The following is a 21,415-nucleotide window of genomic DNA, read 5'->3' on the forward strand; positions in this document are numbered from 1 at the left end:
TCCTCGTGTTGTAAATCGGCGTCGCAGCGAAAGCGGATCGTGTATTTTGCAATTATGTCGGGAGCTATAGGAATCGATCGAAATAAAACGAGGAACAATAAAATGATAAGAACACTAGAAATTTACGTGGTTCGGTCCAAATGTCGGAACCTACATCCACGGGGAGAGCCAGCAAATCAATCCACTATAAATCGGAGAATTACAGGATTACAATCACACATGCACTCAAGTTTTTCCCAGTCTTACTTTATACCCGATACCCACGATGTTTTAACAATACAACTCAATGGACTCGACTTTTGCACAAAACCTCTCTGAGCTCAAGCCTCGCACTCTCTCTCTCTCTCTCGAGCTCTTTTCTCTCGCTCACTGGAAGCTCTTTTCTTTCGCTCTGTCTCGAGCTTCAGACGTCTTCACCTTTTATCGGTTGAAGGGGAAGAAAAACTTGTATTCCATAATTGTCAGAACGGTGCCGATCGTCAAAGCATGTGCCTCCATGCAATTAATGTTAGCGTGTGAGCCGAGCAGCATGTACTGACACACGTAGAAGAGCTTCTGCCTTCTCTCCTTCTTTATCCGCAACAAGACGAAAGAAGTCCACAAAAGTTGAACAAAGAGAGGGAGAGAGTTCGGCGCCTACGAGATAGTCTTCTGAAGCCACAAGTGTTGACCAATTTCTTTTCTACGTGCATGCATGCACATGGCCATGTGCGTGCATTTAATAAGGTGGAAAGAATTCGCACGATCAACTCTTCAGAAGATTTCATGCTGACAAATGACAAGGCCACAAAAATCAACACATGGTGTGGCCTTCATTTTCAACGGTAGAAGCTCGTATCTAGGGCTGAATCCTTTCGGCTTCTACCACGCGATCTTTATTTTAATTAAATGCTCCTCGGATGTGTTTTTTCTCATTTCAGCATGTAAATGTTTTGTGCGTATCGGATATCGTATAATGGATTCAAACTTGAGACATAATTTAAAAGACATCACAACCAGATCAAGAATGATTTACATATGGATTCCGAGATAAGACCAGTGTCATATGGCTTCAAGAGATTGCAGCGTGGATGTGCTGCCTCCAGAAGTAAAGCATAGCAAGTGTAATGAGGCAGGACAAACAAAAAAACAGAGACTACGATTGTAATAGTATCAAGAAAGCCAGAGTATCATGGCTTTCACAAAAGTAGTCTCCGTTAATGAGTGTTATTGCTTTTCCCTTTTCATCTTCTCTGGAAGTTAGGGACTTTGACGGAGAAGGCAAAGACAGCGAAGAAGAAAAGGTTGAAGCCAATAAGCACAGCCACTGACACTCCAATCATGCCACTGCCACCATAGCCAAGACTAACCTCCAGATACTCTTTCACACTGCCCTTGAAAGAAGGTCCAACAATCTGAGTGTCCACATCCCCAAGCTGAGAGGTGATGACACCACGAAGAGTCCATGCAACTGGGCAGATGTAGTAGAGCCATATCCACCAACCCGGGATGTTCTGCAATTAGTGCACAAACTGGGTCACTAAAACCTGGCAACTTGATTTCTTAGGTTAGGAAAACAATCTCCTTCCAACAGTGAGGATGTAAGTGCTACAGTGTCAGACCTCACATCGTAAGTGAGATTGAAATCCAGATTTACTTTTCATCAATAGGTACCCAGACTTCAATTTGCTCTATGAACATATTATTAGGAGCATCTTTTAATCCCCTTACTAGGATGCTCTATTCTACTAATGGCATCGAATGCTAATTCAAAAAGAGGCAGGATCAAACTTGTCTCATTATATGCAGAAAGAAGAAACTCAGACCATGTCGGCAGCAAAATGATATTTTTGTTGTCCATCCAGTAGATTCTAATAGGAGGAGAGGAAGCTCTTCCTCACCATCCTCAGTGATATGTGTGCGCACGCGCACGTTGGGGTGGGGGAGAGAGAGAGAGAGAGAGAGAGAGCAATTCTCATGGGTGCTTCAGTAGTCTTTGCAGTAAACAAACAAAGATAATGGGGTGCTCATTCCAGCCTCCTCCATTACTCATCAGGTTAATCTAAAGGTTTTGTCTTGTTAATTCTAGAATTGTTTCATATGACTGGCGGGAAATGCACCATGGAGGCCAAGGAAATCTGCCCAAAATCAGAAATGAGAGAGACACCATAGTAAGGAGTTTCTGACAGGAAACAGTCAACTTACTGGTTTTGGGACAAGAAATCCTGACAGAAGATTCCATAGAGAGTAAAAGGCTGAAGAAATGACAGCTGCTAAATGCGGTGAAGGAGTGAGACCAACAGCCATCATGCCGTAAAAGGTAAAGTAGGTGAAGGTAAGGAACATGAACACAAGAAAAGAAAGAACTTTCCTGCAACAAAAGTGAATAGTGGGTTAACCACTAATTTTCGAGCTCAAAGTAGATTAGAAAATTCAGGAAGATCAGAAGTTTCTCACTTGCTGTCCTCTCGAAGTTGACCATGAAATATGTGATGACTCCATATATTATGGTTTGCACAACCACGTACGGAATCTCCACAAGGCCCTGGAGCGAAGAAGTTAGAGATGTTATTTTCCACTCCACTAATTTTTACAAATCAATCTCTTTCAGTATGAAAAACTTACCTGGGCTGCGGCATAGGCCAATGGGGAGTACATTCCAGCTGCTTTTTCTCTATAGAATACCGTCCTTTCTATGGAAACAATTGGTTGTACAGAAGAGGCATTGTTGACGCCAAGAAACAAGCATGATGCATAAAGAGCTCCCATAACCACGAAAAGGTCTTGAGGCGACTCTCTGCATAATGTTAATTCGAAATGTGTTTTACAATATAATCAAAGGACTGCTAAAAATATGTCTAGATTTAACAAAGAAGACAGGATCTCTATTAGTAGCATTGGCCTCAAGAATTAGACCAGACTACTAGAGACAGAAAAATCAAGAAAAGCCGAATGCCACCTGGACAGTCTCATCTTGAATTTCTAAAATTTCAAGATGTGTTCTCATCTTGTTTGTCAGAATAGTTCACGACCATTTAATGAATTAGTCCACAGACGCAAATAGAGACTTGGTTTTCATTAATCCAGAACATGGCCACATGCGTGAGATCTCTGTAGTTGAGTCCAGAGCCAGCAAATTGCCTTTACAAAGAACGCATATCTAAACTCATCATATGATAAATGAAATTCCAGCATTTGAATTTTGACGACCAAAATGAAAAGATATTAGTGATGCCGAATGAGATATTGCTATCCATATCCCAGCAAAAGAACCTAAATCTAATTTTTGTCAACTTCATTAAGATGAAAGCTGCCAAACATCATGGGTTCTGGCCTCCAAAAGGCACATCCAAAAGAAAAAGAAATTTTTGTGCTTCCATGGTAGAAGGTTCTTAATTCTTATCCCTGCTAGACAGTTCCCAGCTAAGTATCTTAATTCTAGAGGACAATAAAGCTTATAGCTTACTTTAACTTCATGTTTTCTTATGATCAGTCAGCATTAGAGTGGGGAGGACTTGAGAAACAGAAAGTTATTTTGTTAATTGATAATCTATGGCAAAAGTAAATGCCTTGCCTGAAAGCTTCCAAAGACAAGAAAAGAAGACAGTCTTGAGAAGTTTGTATGAAATTTACCTTTTTGAGCCAACATTCCAAAAGACGGAGCCTAAAATCAGCGCACTTAACGTAGTGAAAAAAATCCTCACAGCATTGTACTGTGGACTTCTCCAATAGACGAGATTTTGTTTCCAAAGACAAATAAAAAATTGAGAGAGTTTGTCCTGTGAATACATGGTGTCAAATTTTAAAGGCCTTGAGCCAGCAGGTGGGACACTTGAGCGTTCAATCGTAGCTTCCACCTCCCTGGAGCAAAGTGAAGAAGAGTTAACAATGGATAATTGTGGAAGGAGGAGACAAACTCCAAAAATATGGGATGAATGGCGGCCACAGATTTCTGCCCACATAGCTAAAGTGATGTTGAATTAGATCACCTAAACTGATCCGAATTTCTGTAAATATCAGCAAAATCAGCACCAATCTTCTGTTCAGCAGCTGGTGTAGTAACCTCAAGCATCCAAGTTGCTGGATTATAACCACTTCGGATTGGGGTAATTCCATTGATGCCCTGCATAAAGGAATACGATAAAGACTGTTATCTGTGCATAACGAGATTTAACAGTCATTAGGCAATCTGTCTAGTTGACCAAAACCTTAGCATCCCATCAAACATAGTACATTACCACATTTAGTCCCACTTCCTTCTCTGGGCCCCTCAGTACAAGAAAAAGAACTGTTCTGGGCTAGGGAAAAAAATTAAAAGCACAAACCAAACTATCAGTTACCCTGCATGAAGCAGCAGCTGCTAGAAATTTAACTAGGAGAGGGCGACAGCAAACCCAAAGATTTTGGCATCTAAAACTGTCGGAAACTTCAACCTAAAAGTTTGAATTATTAGATGGAAAATAGAAATATACGTACACAAATTCCTGCCGAAACCCCATACTCAAGCAATGACGAATATACTTTAACATCCCCCATCACATGCACGTCATAACAAAGGATTGCAGAATAATTGTCTCGCTCGTGGAATAGAAGAATAAGGAATCACTTCTAAAAGAAACTATCAGGAAATCCTACCTAAAATCCTAAGCGAAGGCGGAGGGAGAATGCATGAATACACGACTCCCATAAACCCCATAGACAAGTGACTAAAAACATGGAATTAATGGATCGGATAACTTAATGAAAATCCATTCACAGTATCAAATATTAAATGGGGAAAGGAGGTGGGAACTTGCTTGATACCATCAACCTAAATTAGGCGGAGGGAAGTCACAGAGTCCCACTGAAACCTCGTAGATAAACATTGGGGAATATACTTCAACATACAGAGAGACCAAAAATGAACCATAAAGAGTAAGACAATTTTTTTTTACCTGAAAATAGTCTATTAGGGTCTGTGAATGTGTTCCAAGCTTGCCACCATATATAACACATCCTCCACGTTTCATGAGAAGCAGCTGTGATGAAATAAAATAAAAAGCTGCACCAATGTAAGGATCTGGCATATTAAAATAGTCTTGAATATGACAAATTATTGTTTGTCCTTCTAACCTCATCGAATGCTTCAAATATGTCAATACTTGGCTGGTGAATGGTACAAACCACAGTTCTTCCAGTATCAACAGTATTACGAACAGTTCTCATCACAATAGCTGCTGCTCGAGAATCAAGACCAGAGGTAGGTTCATCCATAAAGATTATAGAAGGATTGGCAACTAGCTCAACTGCAATGGTTAACCGTTTCCTTTGTTCTGTTGATAAACCTGAGCTACCAGGTAGACCAACCAAAGCATGCCTAAGCGTATCAAGCTCAACTAATTTCATTACCTCTTCGACAAACTCCTGCAACACAAGAGATCTTGTCAACAATGAGGTAAACTGGATCCAACCATCGTTTTTGAATGTATTAACTTAACCCTGAAGATTCACCGCTTTTTTTTTCTTTGCTGACTTCTTTTGGGGGCGGAGGCTGGCAGAAAACCTGAGAGACTCCTCAACTGTCACTTGGGAGAATGTATATCATTTTGTTCTACATATCCAGAAACTCTAGCAAAAGTATGCTGCTGTTTTGGGTGACCTGATATCCTGATATCACCTTCAATATATCCACCTGTTTTCCTTCCAGCAAGAACATCCATCAAAGTAGTCTTACCAGCTCCACTTGAACCAACCAATGCAGTGAGTACTCCTGGAGAGAATACTCCACTAACTTTCGACAAAAGCTGTAGTTTACTTTCTGGTATTCCTTGTGAACGCATAGCCTGTCAATTTTAGCGATATTTTTCGCCGCATTACACTTTATCATGTAGAAACTGGACACAAATTAAGGCATTCAAAATTACTAAAAATAGTTAATGCATATGAAATCACACCTTTGGCATGTCAACAAAGTAATTGACATCATGGAAAGTCATTGTTAATGGCTGAAATGGAAGAATCATGCCCTTCTTCTTGTTACCCTCCCCAGAGGATGTTGGATTTGATCATGATTGCGTACCATCCCCTGCACACCCATCACAGGTTTGCAACATTACCGTGCCAAAGTACAGTGCAACATTGATGAGGAAAGATAAGTAGAATTTATCAAAACACAATACACATCCCTCTATTATGAAGATAATATACTTCTACTAACCAATGCCCTGGCTGGAATTTTCTCCAGTTTCATCCACGGGAATTACAGACTGCGCAGTTATGATAGCTGTAAAAGGAAAATGAAGATCCTCATTAAGCACATACTAGCTAGATCTTGAAGTGACCCAAGAAGATACTTAGCTAGCGAGCAAGTTGTTCCTGAATTTATATAGATGGCAATGGAAAGATTATCAGACTTACGATTAAGGTAAGCCAAAGCTAAAGTCACAATATTGTTGAAGAGCAGTGCATAAAGCAATAGAACCCCAACTCCAAGCCAATACCAATGACCACTAGATGGTAAGCTATGTGACTGAAGTACGTTGTAGCCAACTGAATTATTCCCATAGGCAGATTTCTGTGGATTAACCGTTGTCAGGAGGATTTTACTATTGGGACAAAAAGTTGTAAATAGCACCCTCAAGTAACATACCTCCATCCATCTTGTGGCAGTAAATTCGTTAACAGACATTGCATTTTGCCCATAGGATAGTGGGGACACCCAGAAACCCCAGACCCACCATGCCTTGATCATGGCTGAAAGAAGGGCCACAAATCAGCAATCCAATGACATTCTACTTGCATCATGCCATCCAAGGCACACTTTTCTTGTAGAAGAAGGACCAAACTTACACTTTGGAATAATAAATCCACTCAGTAAGAATATAACCAGCAAGGCAGCAGACCCAAAAGTATTTGCAACGACCATGTCTCGAGCTATTGTAGCCATCATACGGAAAAGACCCAATGCCATTTGGTGCACTGCAAAGAGCAATAGCATAAACCGGAAAAACCTGAAACAATAAAATAAAAACTGTGAAAAGATTTGCAGGATTAGGAGAACCTATATGAAGGAAATTGAGCGGAAAAACGTACCTCCCAACACCAGGAGCAAATCCAACAGTGTAGTATACTACACAAGACCACACAACGGCCTCAATAATAGAGTATGGGACACGTAGAATCCAGCTGGAAATGGACCATGCCCATGCCGGATAGAAGAAATTATCTCTTTGCTTGTAGAATACAGGTAGCCGAGATATTGTTATCGGCAGCTCAGAAAATCCATTAAACATCATGTGTATTAGCCCAAAAAAGGCAGGATAGGTAGAGGTTGCCATTTGTCTCATCAGTGGGGTGTACTCTTGTCCGTAAGAAAATTGTGCAGGTTACCAGTCCAACAAAAGCAACCTTTAATATATGAAAAGAAACAGTGAAAATATAACTGACATAAACAACAGAAATAATTGTTTAGAAGTTCCAGATATATAATGCACTTAAATTCAGGGAGAGTAAAGAAGAAAGCACCAGAGTGGTAGCACAATAATTTTGGATAATGGAGTAATACTGAGACATCATGTTGCAGTTCACATGTGACATGAATGAGTGAACTATCTCATAAACCTAATGCAATTGAAGTTACAAGAACAGTGTCGAGAGCAGTGTACTCAAAATACAGTTATACCTGACAAGTCCTAAAAATATACAGAGAGCGATGCCTGCCGATTAGCAGCACTTCTCGGGCAAAGCATGTTTTGAACAGCTCCCACCTTGAGACAGCAAATTCGTTTTGGACAACGCATTAGGATGGCTGTTGGATTGAACATTTGAAGCCGCGAGATCAGGCTCGACAGAGCTACCAAATCTGGACATTCTAAATGCTTCTGCGATTTTGGAAACAGGTAGAAACTCGTATGGTCTGGATGGATCCGCCCAATACTGAGCTTGATCCTTTCTGGAAGTGACCTGGTGATAAATAAAGTTAGTCATAGTCTAGGAAGACAAGAAAGTTGTTTTATTATGGCAAGTACCTCCTGGAGAAAATCCGCAATTCCCTTACGTGGTGGCAAACGAAAACCTAATGATTCAAAAAATTCTAACACGTCCGACCGAGGTCCTTGATATACAACATGTCCTTCGGACAGTAGCACCAAGTCATCAAACAAGTCAAATGTCTCCGGGGCGGGCTGAAGAAGAGCCATTAGGACAGTTGCTTCCATTAAATGAACGAAATTCCTGACACATTTAACGATTTGATACGTCGTAGAGCTATCTAGCCCTGTGGATATTTCATCCATAAATAAAGTCTTCCTGGGTCCAACGATCATTTCTTCTGCGTCAGAGATACAACAAGCATTAATTTGGTTGATGAATTTATTTTATACCAAATATATTGGCTAAGTGTCCAACTTAATCTCAAATAAGAAGCTCAACCGATGGCCCATGGATTTTATCAAAGATGCATGTGAATTGCATGGGTTTGTCAGCCAATGGAGATTTGGCTGGGTGATGAACTTGAGATGATATTTGAAACTAAGTTGGCCACTTCATCAAGATCTAATTTAAGGCAATGTTCGCTCTAACCCTCTTTTAAAAAAAACGGCCCCACTTCAAAAGCTTTATTTGAAATTTTGTCTTATCTTCATTTCCATGAATATCACATAATATTATTTATTCTTTCAAAAATTCCGTCTTCTTAAAGCATGCTTTGATTCAAGAATATCATTATTTGAACTTAAATAAAAGGTCAAAAAGTCGCCTGGGAAATTTTTGAAAACTTTTGCATATTGTAAATTTGAAGAGTTAAGGTAACTTGTAGCTTATTAGAAGCTGACAAAGAGTCAACAAAAAGTGAAAAGAGTTCTTATTGCAACATGTAGAAGTGACTTTTAATTCCTAGATGGAAAAAGAGAATGAAGAGAAATAGTGAAGGTTTGCAGGAAATATACATATTCCTGAGGACCATTGAAACCACCACAAAACTTGTGACCATTGCAACATTAGTTTTCAATATATTATTGACCATCACAACACTTCCTTTCAGTACTTTATGGATACCATTCTCTATTCATTTCGATCAAGAGATATGTACGAAAAAATCATTGTCGATTCTTTTAAGTGCTAGACTGCAAAATTGCTCCTTTGGTTTGCAAGGGCCACACTAACTTGATTTCAAACATTCTTTCAGAAAAAAAAAAAAAAAAAATTGATAACCGAGAAATCCGCCTGAGCCCCCTTCGGGAGTCACAAGGCCTGCTAGTGCCTGATGGCACCTTAGGACCGACGCCTATAACTCGAGAAAGACTAGCACAGGATCCTAATACCATGGCCCCCCACTTACACCGCTTACAACATGTTAGCAACCCATGGATTCAAACTCTTGACATTAGCGATGAAGAAGAGACTCTAGTACTAATGCAGCTGCCCATGGTTGTGTTTTTTCAAAAAAAATTATCCTCAAAAGAAATGAAAATGAAACTAAGATGAATAGATGCATTTCCCCGAATTGATTCAGTTGGAGAGACACTTCCAAGACCAAAATCAAGTCTAAGCGATACCTGCTTCTGCACTTAATGTTCAAGTGAACAAGCTCACCTTTATGCCTTTACAAATATTAACAGTATATCAATCATCAGTGATATCATTTTAATAGTTCAATTCCTTTTGCATTTTGAGCAAAGCTAGAACAGCCTCCATATAATAAATCAAGCGTGTAAATTTCTATCAGCATGGCACAATGTACGATATATATGCACGGAGGGAGAATATACCCGTTGTGACTCTTTTTCTTTGGCCACCTGAGACTCCCCTGAGCATATCATTCCCGACGAAGGTGTCCGCACAAATGTCAAGACCAAGCACTTTCAAAACATATTCTGTCGAAATGCTATGTCTTTTTCCACCAACGGATGATGCCTCGTGCGATGATATGCAATCCGAGATTACTGGGATAGAAGTCGAGAATTGTGCTAGGAGGCAACGTATTCACGGAAATCAAATATATACCTTCATAAAGGCATCAATCTATGGACTTGGACGGATGTTCTTTTCATTCTCTAAATGGGTCAAATCTTTCGACCGAGCTAGTCTGCAAGGGTCATTACGGCACAATTAAAATCGATTAAAGATCGGAGATAGGTCGACTCAACAGAGGCATGTGATCAGGGGTGGGTGATTCCACCGATCGCACACCGTGTCGATCGGCACCGGACCGACTTTTCTATCGATTGGGTACCCTCGTGTTCGTATTTGAAACCTTGAGATTACTCCGACAACCGAAAGTCGCCAATGTTTCAAAGATGTACATTGTGGCTTGAGATGATCAACCACATGTCAAATGCATGAAAATCTCTAAAGGCTACCCGGTAGGTTGGACCGCGCTAGTATCGTGCTAAAGTGAAATTAACCGTGGAATTGAAGTCGAATTCAGAAATTGGAAGTCTGGGTGTATCACAAATCATTTTAGGATCATTGACTTATCTTTGGAAGATTTTTCATGAAATCGAGTTTTTCAACAATTAAATCGAAAATGGCTAATTTGGCTCGAGAAATTAGTAGGCTTGTCTTTGGTCGCGCTTTTGGGACTTAAGTTGATTCTATGGACAAGTGAAGATGTGAATTAAAATGTTGTGATATTGGATTTATTTTATGGACTTCAATTTGAACTTAATTGGAAGAGAATTGATGGGAATTGAAGAAATTGGATGTCAAGAATTGGACCCGGCGGAAAATGAAAGTGCAACCATTGGAGAAGTTATGGGAAGGGGTTTGAAAATGAGTGGAAGATGACATAGGATGATGTCACAGTTGGCCAAAGAGAATGATATTTGGACAAGTGGAGGGTAGATATTGGCTCTTGGAAAAGCACCCATCAACATCATCTTCAAGCTTGGGACTTTGGAGGAGAGAGAAGGGGGAGCTTCGACCGGAAGCTAGCCGAGCCCGACGCCGCCTCCTTCGCCCGCTCGACGCCGCCGCTCGTTGTCGTCACCGCCGCGCACCGTCGCCGCTCCGCCTTGGCCGTCGCCCTCCGTCTTTCCCCTTTCTCTTCCGTCGGTTCTCTCCTCCATGGTTGCTGTGCAAAGATCAGAAAGTGGCAGCGAAGAAGAAACTGGAGCAGCCATGGCCGTCCGCCTCCTTCGCCGCTCGTCTCTCGCCGCCGGTGCCGTCGTTGTCGCCGCCGTTCGCGCGCGCAGCCGCGCGTCTGCTCACCGTTGTCCGCCTCACCTCTCCGCCACCGCCTTCACTTCCAAGCGGCTGTTCGGCCAGCTCGAGCTGCGGTTCAGCCCACCTCCGGCCGCCGTGAGACCCCGCCTGGCCGCCGTGTGCCACCGTCCGAGCTGCCGCCTCCCTCCTCCGCCGTTCCTCCGCCCGAATCGCCGCCGGACAGCCCTCCTCCGCCCATGATCAGCACCTGCAGAAAATGGGTTTCTCAGCCCCTTCTTGGCCCGTTTCGGCCGCCTTCCCGAGCCCGGATGCTCGGCCCGCCTTGAGGAAATCGATCCTTGTGTCATCCTCGTCGTTTTGGTTTGCTCGGCTAGCTAATCCGGTGAGTTTAGCTCACTAAACCTTGATTAGACGGTTAATGATGCCTTAAATGTGCTTAGTCTAAGTTAAGTAAGTTTAGGTGGTTAGATTAGTTTATTTGGTTGAGGATTATATTAAGATGTTTAATTAAGTTAAAGTGTGTTTAGTTTAAAGTTAAATATGTTTATTTTTAATATAAAGCCTTGATGTGACATAATAGGGTTTTAATTTTGAATTATTTAATTGCTTCGAAATTCTGGAAATTTATAATATTATATTAATTCCGAAATTATTAAAATATTATTATTTAAAAAAAAAAAACGGAAAAAAATTATTTTTGACCCTTCTGCTCGAAATTTCGTGCCGATTGTTCTTTGTGTATTCGGATTTTGAAATTGATGATTGGATATTATAAATCGAGTGTGGATCGTGAAAATATGAATATTATTATTTAATTATTTTCGGAATAAATTTAATTATTTAATAAATTCCGAAAATTTTGTCAGGACCCTAAACTCTCAGAATTTCGTGCCGATCGCTGTTGTGCATTTAGAATTTGATATTGATGATTGGTTGTGGCAAATTGAGTATGATTGCGATATATAGGGACTCTTTATAAAATCTAAGTGGGGAAATGAATGGGCGATTGGCCGTGATATGCCACCTATTAGAGGTCACGCCCAATGGGGCCGTGATATGCCACCTGATAAAGGTCGCGCCCAGTGGGGCCGTGATATGCCACCTACTAGAGGTCGCTCCCAGTGGGGCCGTGATATGTCACCTATTAGAGGTCGCGCCCAGTGGAGCCGTGATATGCCACTTGATAAAGGTCGCGCCCAGTGGGGCCGTGATATGCTACCTATTAGAGGTCGCGCCCAGTGGGGCCGTGATATGCCACCTGATAAAGGTCGCGCCCAGTGGGGCCGTGATATGCCACCTATTAGAGGTCGCGCCCAACCGGGCCGTAATCTACCACCTTTTTAAAGGTCGTGCCGAGTGAGGCCGTGATGCCACTAATTCTAATTTTGCCGAGTGGGGCCGTGATTGAGAGCAATGATTGATTTGCTAGAATGACATGTAATCGGCCGAGTCGATTGATCGCTGAGACGATCCAAGTTGTTGAATTGTTTTGATAATGTGATTGTGCCATGGTTGTTTGGTTATTATAATTGCACGTGGTTGAATTATATGAACTATGCTAACTTGCAGATGAAAGTTGAGGCGAGGTAAGTCTTCTAGGTGATGTGGTTAGGCCACCCGGGGCGTATTTTCTTTCTAATAGGGGTTTAGGGGGTTGAACTTGCTGAGACATCGTCTCATCCCGGTTGTGGGATTAAAATTTCAGGTCCCCGGTGGACGGAGTAGCCATATAGCTTTAGTTGGCCTTGAAGAGTTGCAGATGTGAAGTCATAAGGATTGGAGAGCGTGTCCGACTTGTAGGTCGTAGGACAATTCCTTTTTAAGGGCCGGTCTTTTGTAGACTGTTGACCGTAGACCTCTGTTTGTAATTCTGTTGAATTGTGAAAGTGTTATGTGGTGATTTTGCTTCCTGCTTTTCTATCCCGTATTTTATTGTTAGGGGTTTTATAATACGTTCCGCTTGCGCAATAATAAATCAATGGGGTCGGCGACACTACCTGAGAATGTCGCACTTAGGGGCGTGACATTCTAGTTTTCACATTGTAAAAAGAGTGCGCATTAAGCTTTTAGCAAAAAATGCAGCTAACATGATAACTTGCAAATAATTCGGGTGAAAGAGGTGCGAGCACTTTCTCGCTCGAGGCACAAGCTCTTAGCGCATTGAGTTCTGAGGACGGTAATATTAAGTAGCAAGATGCTTTGAAGTAGATATCGACTAGCAACATGACTAGCACCATTTTCGTTACCTTCCAGCTTGACGGCTCCGCTGATGTTCTTCAAGATCGTGAGCGAATGCCTCCGGGGTCGAAATATCCTCAAGCCGCCGAACGTCCCCGCCATGCATCACCCACGCAGCATATTGTTAACGTACGAAGTGTAACACGCCACGTGAAGGGAAGAAAAACAGCTGCAGCATTGCATGATATGAAACATGAGAGAGAGAATAGTAAGAAAGGACCTCGATCATGTTACGAGTGTAATTCACCAACGTAGGCAAAGCTCTCGAGCCGCTTTGCACGCTGGCTCCGATGTTTAGATTCTCGAACCTCACTTCGACCTTCGGCACCTCCAAGCCGACCCGACGATCATTTCTAGAAGAAAAGTCACGGATTCGGAATCATCCTATCGATCGAGAGAGAGATCGCGATCGCACTACCGGATCGGCTAGTGCCGCGTGCACAGGTTCGGCGTCCGCAAAAAGAAAAGGTCACACACTACACGTGCGCCTTTATCGCCCAAAAAGGAGATGATCAAGAATCGCCAACACGCAAAACGCCAGTCGATCCAGAGGACGGACGACGCGTCTAGCATGAGAACGACCGACCATCGAGAGTTTCCTGAACCGAAAAGAAAAAAAGAAAAAAAACGTGGAGGTTTGCGTTACCAGTCGAGGCGCTCCTTCATGGCGGAGAGGAGGTGGTGGTTGTCCTGGTCGTTGGTGGCCAGGGGCCTTCCGGACGACGAGTTCCCGGTTGAGTCGGTCCAGCTTCCGCACGTCGATCGTCTCGCTCGGAGCAGCCCGCCGCCGCGGTGCTCCGATGGCGTCCGCGTGAGGAGGGCCATGTTGGGCCGCTTCTGCGAGGGGAGTCACTCGATCGCCGCCCACAGCAGCTCGCTCTCGTCCTCCTCCACCGACTCCGCGTTCGACGGCGGCGACAGCGCCTCGCGCTCGCCCTCCACCTCCACCTCCACCTCCACCTCGAAGAACTCGCTCCCGTTCGACGCCGCCATGACCGCCTCTCTCTCTCTCTCTCTCTCAAATGCGAAAAATTGGAGGGGGATTTCTCGAGGAATGGGGGATGGCGATCTCAATAGACGATCGCCCCAGGAACTTTTGAAGGGGGAGGGGGCGGAAAGACGAAAGTCCCCCTAGCGGGTTGCCGGAAGGGGATTCTGGGAGAATGCGGGATCGCAACAGAATTCGCTAGTGCTAGCTTACGAGGAGAGACGATCGCCCCGGGAACTTTTGAAGAGGGGAGAGGGGGCGGAAAGACGGAAGTGCCCCTTCCCCTTCCCCCCCAGGCCGAAGTTCTAGAAGGGAGTTGGTAACGCGGGAGCTTGGGCATCGCGTCATCGTCTTTGTCCTGATCTTTCGAGCCAGCGTGTGGACGGAAGAAAAGAAGCACGTATAAAGTCCAATGCGAAATGAGGAGGACCGGAGGGTAAATAAATAAATTGGAAGGACGTCGCGAAGAAATTCCCTTTTGAAGGGGGAGGGGGGCGGAAAGACGAAAGTACCCCTAGCGGGTTGCCGGAAGGGGAACACGGAATTCCGTCAGTCATCCTTCTTGTCTTTCATGTATCTTTTGTGTATCGTTAATGAAAACACGGAATTCCTTCCCTAATCTACTCATCACTAACACCTAAAAACTTGCCGTGTCTCCATCTATCCTTCCATGCGTTTACGGGAAACGTGTAGCCAACATTCCGCTCACGTACCCTCCTCTCGTTCTCTCTAAGAAAACTGAATAAGAAAGCGAGGAACAAAATCCACCCACAAGACGTCTCCTTCCGCATTCTGCATGACACCCGCGCAGCAGAAGGAAAATCAGCGGCGGGGCAGCAGGTTCACGTGGGTTGCCCGGATTCCGGGGCGAGGACTTGTGGGTTCGGTCTGAATTTGAGCGCCGAGGTGGGTTCGGGAGGCCTCGGAAATGGGAGTGCCCGAGCGTTGGGGTCTTGGCTCGAGAGGTATCACTCCGCTTGAGGATGAGAAGCCTCGACTTCGGGTTGGAGTCGTCTGGGGCTATTGAGAGGACCCAGCAAGAGGAGGCCAAGGCGTTTCACAAAGACTTGAGTCTTCTTCCAAGTGAGTAGTTTTAACCTTGCATTTAGTTATGTGGTTAATGTAACTCGGAAGCTTTTGAGATGCCATTGGAACCTAACAATATACTATTGGCTGTTATAATATCGGTAAGTTGATGATATTAAGATTAATGGTTTTGATATTAAATTTCCAGCTCTCTCCTCTGTCTTTTTGACAATTTCATAAACTTGATCACATGAATAAATGGCAGGACCACTGTCTGCGCTGGATCTTTATTATAATTCAAATGATGGTTCAAAAGTGCAAGTTGCTTATCAGGTATAGAACCAGCTTTTGCTTATTTTTCCCATTCATATTTTTAGAATGCTATATTTATGAAATATGATGTCATCAATACAAAGGTGTACCCGGAGCATACAAAGGAGGCTGCTGCTCTAAAAGCATACCCAAATTGTGGGACAAGCCCACGTGAAGAGTTTGAAGCTGCATTCAAGGTTTAAGATACTTGCTACGGTGTATGCTCAACTGATAATTTTGCACGGCCAGACCTAAATATGGTTAAGTGTTTTTCTTTCGGGCGCTTGAATTGTGGCTAGTTGACAAGGCCTTACCTATCGAGAACTCTATAGGTGGAAGCATCCACCATAACTATGACTTGCTTCTTCGTCATAGATTGCATATAGTGGGGGAGGTGCAATTACAAGTTCATCACTGTTTACTGGGTTTGCCTGGCACAAGAAAAGAGGATATTAAACGGGTTTTGAGCCACCCACAGATCGGGAAGTAAACTGAAAAATTGGGCGCGGCAAAGAATAAGACAATGAACTGCTTCCTAGGAATTGATACTATAGTACAATTTAAACTCTGAAGAACATCAAATTTCCAAAATACCAATCTCTAGTGAGATGTGAAACAACAAACCTACAGATGTCCCAGGGCAAGTTGGGCCCGGGGCTCTGCCATGGACGCTTCAAAGTCAATGTAGAAAAAGGTAGTCAAAGTACCTGCCATGTTTCAATATCAAATAGTCAAATAACAAAGTACAAAAGTCGTAATAAACTCTGCATCCCCAAAGAGTAGAAGATAAACCCTACTCTGAAACTAGAAATTGCATTATGACTATGTAATGGAAAACCAGTCGATAGTGAGACCACTCACTTGGCACTGCCTTTATTTGAGTCATCCACAACCCGTAATGGACACTTTCTGTGAGGACGGCTCCCTATCAATAGTTATGATCCAAACAGGTAGCTGTAATGACAGCACATATACCTACACCGAAAAGACAGTTTAACAGTTTCATCACAATTGATTTATGATCATATCCATTGGCCACAGTTTTATAGTATGTCATAATCAGTTGGTAATCATTACCCATATCCTGCATACAAGCAGGTCATAAAGTTAAACAGCCTTCCTATTTAAGGAACCAGGGAAAAGGAGAAGGTGAAAATGGGAAAATAAGTGACCTGTGGGTGGCTCAAAACCCGTTTAATATCCTCTTTTCTTGTGCCGTGCAAACCCAAAGAACAAAGGATGAACTTGTAATTGCACCTCCCCCACTATATGCGATCTATGACGAAGAAGCAAGTCATAGTTATGGTGGATGCTTCCACCTACAGAGTTCTCGATAGGTAAGACCGCCTTGTCAACTAGCCACAATTCAACTGCCGAAAGAAAACACTTAACCATATTTAGGTCTGGTCGTGCAAAATTATCAGTTGAGCATACACCGTAGCAGTATCTTAAACCTTGAATGCAGCTTCAAACTCTTCACGTGGAACCTGCTCACAATTTGGGTATGCTTTTAGAGCAGCAGCCTCACCGTATGCTCCGGTACACCCTGTATTGATGACATCATATTTCATAAATATAGCATTCTAAAAATATGAATGGGAAAAATAAACAAAAGCTAGTTCTATACCTGATAAGCAACTCGCACTTTTGAACCATCATTTGAATTAGAATAAAGATCCAGCGCAGACAGTAGTCCTACCATTTATACATGTGACCAAGTTTATGAAATTGTCAAAAAGACAGAGGAGAGAGCTAGAAATTTAATATCAAAACCATTAATCTTAATATCATCAACTTACCGACATTATAACAGCCAATAGTATATTGTTAGGTTCCAATGGCATCTCAAAAGCTTCCAAGTTACATTAACCACATAACTAAATGCAAGGTTAAAACTACTCACTTGGAAGAAGACTCAAGTCTTTGTGAAACGCCTTGGCCTCCTCTTGCTGGGTCCTTTCAATAGCCCCAGACGACTCCAACCCAGAAGTCTGAGGCTTCTCATCCTCAACTGGAGTGATACCTCTCTGAGCCAAGACCCCAACGCTCAGGCACTCCCATTTCCGAGGCCTCCCCGAACCCACCTCGGCGCTCAAATTCAGACCGAACCCACAAGTCCTCGCCCCGGAATCCGGGCAACCCACGTGAACCTGCTGCCTCGCCGCCGATTTTCCTTCTGCTGCGCGGGTGTCATGCAGAATGCGGAAGGAGACGTCTTGTGGGTGGATTTTGTTCCCTGCTTTCTTATTCAGTTTTTCTTGGAGAGAACAGAGGAGGGTACGTGAGCGGAATGTTGGCTACATGTTTCACCGTAAACGCATGGAAGGATAGATGGAGACACAGCAAGTTTTTAGGTGTTAGTGATGAGTAGATTAGGGAAGGAATTCCGTGTTTTCATTAACGATACACAAAAGATACATGAAAGACAAGAAGGATGACTGACGGAATTCCGTGTTCCCCTTCCGGCAACCCGCTAGGGGTACTTTCGTCTTTCCGCCCCCCTCCCCCTTCAAAAGGGAATTTCTTCGCGACGTCCTTCTAATTTATTTATTTACTTCCGGTCCTCCTCATTTCGCATCGGACTTTATACATGCTTCTTTTCTTCCGTCCACACGCTGGCTCGGAAGATCAGGACAAAGACGATGACGCGATGCCCAAGCTCCCGCGTTACCAACTCCCTTCTAGAACTTCGGCCCGGGGGGGAAGGGGAAGGGGCACTTCCGTCTTTCCGCCCCCCTCTCCCCTCTTCAAAAGTTCCCGGGGCGATCGTCTCTCCTCGTAAGCTAGCACTAGCGAATTCTGTTGCGATCCCGCATTCTCCCAGAATCCCCTTCCGGCAACCCGCTAGGGGTCCTTTCGTCTTTCCGCCCCCTCCCCCTTCAAAAGGGAATTTCTTCGCGATGTCCTTCCAATTTATTTATTTATCCTCCGGTCCTCCTCATTTCGCATCGGACTTTATACGTGCTTCTTTTCTTCCGTCCACACGCTGGCTCGGAAGATCAGGACGAAGACGATGACGCGATGCCCAAGCTCCCGCGTTACCAACTCCCTTCTAGAACTTTGGCCCGGGGGGAAGGGGAAGGGGCAATATTAACCTAGAGTCGATTAATAACATGTTTAAGTACTCTACTCAAGTTGCACTTTAAAGGCTCGTTATTCTAGTTTTGGTTTGTGTTTGTCCCGCTCATAGCCCCTTTATTTTCTACCCTTTTTTTTTTCTCAATATTGCATGTATAATTCTATTGAAAAGGGTGCGAGATTTTGTAATATTATTGCCAGCTATCTTAAAAACTTAACATGTTAAATTAAGTTATGATTAATATTTAAATATTAAAACGAAGCTTATGCTTTATTTGCAGTTGTAGTGCTTTAATGTAGTTTTATGCCGTTTACATATATGTTCCCTGGGTAATATCTTTGCATATGCCATGCAGATTTTGCCACTATTTAGCAAGCATAAGGTGGTACATTTCAATAAGACAGATGCTCGTTTGGCAAACAATGGAATTTCACTAGATCTTCAGAGGCTCAGATGTCGAGTCAACTTTCAGGCTTTAAAATTTACTCCTCAGATCGAGGCTCTGGGGAACAAATTAGTCCACCTCCTTCGAGATAAGGGGCCTTTCATGGCTTTGCATCTGAGATACGAGATGGATATGTTGGCTTTCTCTTGATGCACCCAAGGTTGTACAGCAGAAGAAGCTGAAGAGCTCAAGCGAATGAGGTTTGTCTTGACATGTGCTTGCTTTATTGTTTGCCATTGGAATAATTTTCATTTAACTTAATCAGCTGATGTTGTGCTACTTATGCCTCAAGGAAAAATCACAAGTCTTTTGAAACCTCAGGGTGCAAATTATAGGTTCTTGAACGAAGGTGTAAAATCTAGTTTAACTAGAGATGCACATTGTATTTAAGGGAAAGTCGATGAAGTTTTTGTACATTTCTCTGTACTTACTTATCTGATATTTCGCTCTAGGAAGGGATATGTTTTTTAAGTCTTTAAGTTAATGTGACTTTACCCTGAGATGGAACTCTAATATATTCCATGGCCTATGCTACATTTTAGTCAAATCCTGTGGCTTTACCTCTGAAGCTCTAGGTGTCGCACTTGGGCAAAAGTAAGCTTGATTGAATACGAGGAATGTGGCATTAGATGTATTTCATCCTTTTATTTCATCAATTTATCTGTTTTTCTCGTTTCTCATATGTAAAATGTGGGGCCACATGAATTGTGCTTTTCATTCAGGTATGCATTCCCCTGGTGGAGGGAGAAAGAGATTGTATCTGAGGAAAGGAGATCACAAGGTCTGTGTCCTCTGACTCCGGAAGAGACATCATTAGTTTTACAGGCACTAGGTTTTGACAAAGACATGCAGATTTACATCGCATCTGGAGAAATCTGTGGCAGCGAACGGAGATTAGCCACATTGAGGGCTGCATTTCCACGGATTCTGAGTTAACATATTAACGTGCTGTTATATTTCTAATTCAGTGACCAACATCTTCTGATGCTAGCGGTGTTGAGCTCTCTGAAGGTGAAAATCGTAATGGAGAATGTTAAAAAGTTCCATCTTCACCTTGAGGGCGTATGTAAAAATGATCCAAGAACGGTAGACAGTGTGTATAAAAGGATGCTTTAGCGGCTGCTAATGCTTGGAGCGTGTATTAGAACATCCATTGATGCTTTGCAATTGGCACTAGGATGATTCCAACTCCATGTAATCTGACACTTAGTTCTTCTATCTTTTTTCACAGATTTTACTTTTATGTCAGGTTAAAAAGGAGATTCTGCTGGATCCAAAGGAGTTGCAGCAGTTCCATAATCACTCATCACAAATGGCGGCTCTAGATTTTATGGTATCAATAGCCAGCAATACTTTCATCCCCACATATGATGGAAATATGGCAAAACTTGTGGAAGGTCACCGCAGGTAAGCTGTCGACTTGATTGATGTTCTTCCATTATTTCCCTTGGAAGAACAAGACAAATAAATTAGGCCTATCCAATTTTCTTTCAAAAGGCTGTATGCAAACTGTGACATTTTTTTGCAGATATCTTGGATTTAAGAGAACCGTTCTCTTAGATCGTAAAAAGCTTGTGGTGTTACTGGATTTGTATCAGAATGGGACACTTACACAGAATGATTTTGAAGTTTCTGTACGTCTGGCACATGAGAAGAAGATGGGACAGCCAAGTCATCGTAGAGTTATTGTCGATAAGCCCAAGGAGGAGGATTACTTCTATGCAAATCCTCTGGAGTGCCTTTGCGAGCAACGCGACTGTGATGATTTGCTAGGCCTGGGCAAGAGGAACTCCAGTGAAGTCTCTAGTTGATTGACGGCGATGATCAACTATTGTCATCTGGACATGTTCTGTACAATATGTTCACAGGCTTGGGATTCAAGTTGATCTCTACAAAAGTTGCAGTGCGCGGCATAGCCGCATTAGTTTTCCTTACATTAAGATATGAAGACGCTCTTTGAGTTTGTTGCGCGAGCTGCTCTGCTTTCATCATCGTGAATGGTTTTTTGTTTGACCATGATAAGCAAATGCCTGAGAGCCAAGCAGCAGCCATCAACAAGCAGCAGCCATCAAAGAATTCTTGTCTTCCTTCTAGGGCAACTACAAAGATAAATTCATCATTTTTTCTTGTCCATAGTTAGCGATTGTAATCTGTTGAGAAGTCCCTGAAAGTGAGAGTGTACATATTGCCCTTTTTGTGATAACAC

At 42.9% G+C, this 21,415-nt stretch overlaps 1 protein-coding gene and 3 pseudogenes across 1 annotated transcript; 1 reads left to right on the forward strand and 3 right to left on the reverse strand.

Annotated features, from left to right (window-relative positions):
• Positions 1–1,042: 1,042 nt before the first annotated feature.
• LOC104431184 (ABC transporter G family member 31-like) lies at positions 1,043–9,981 on the reverse strand. The gene is given in 23 exon segments (XM_039312570.1): positions 1,043–1,493; positions 2,185–2,330; positions 2,333–2,350; positions 2,437–2,524; positions 2,605–2,776; positions 3,613–3,840; positions 3,969–4,102; positions 4,914–4,997; positions 5,092–5,382; positions 5,470–5,546; positions 5,549–5,801; positions 5,913–6,043; positions 6,176–6,241; positions 6,376–6,532; positions 6,608–6,711; positions 6,808–6,968; positions 7,051–7,272; positions 7,274–7,365; positions 7,640–7,743; positions 7,746–7,920; positions 7,986–8,287; positions 9,726–9,870; positions 9,961–9,981. Coding segments are annotated over 23 exon segments (3,426 nt in total). The 5' UTR covers positions 9,967–9,981; the 3' UTR covers positions 1,043–1,223.
• A 3,222-nt stretch (positions 9,982–13,203) lies between these two features.
• LOC120286161 lies at positions 13,204–14,352 on the reverse strand (annotated as a pseudogene).
• A 2,375-nt stretch (positions 14,353–16,727) lies between these two features.
• LOC108959780 lies at positions 16,728–18,256 on the reverse strand (annotated as a pseudogene).
• Positions 18,257–19,088: 832 nt separating this feature from the next.
• Positions 19,089–21,241, forward strand: LOC104445623 (annotated as a pseudogene).
• Positions 21,242–21,415: the final 174 nt, after the last annotated feature.

Source organism: Eucalyptus grandis, chromosome 5, assembly GCF_016545825.1.
Source record: "Eucalyptus grandis isolate ANBG69807.140 chromosome 5, ASM1654582v1, whole genome shotgun sequence".
Lineage (NCBI taxonomy): Eukaryota > Viridiplantae > Streptophyta > Magnoliopsida > Myrtales > Myrtaceae > Eucalyptus > Eucalyptus grandis.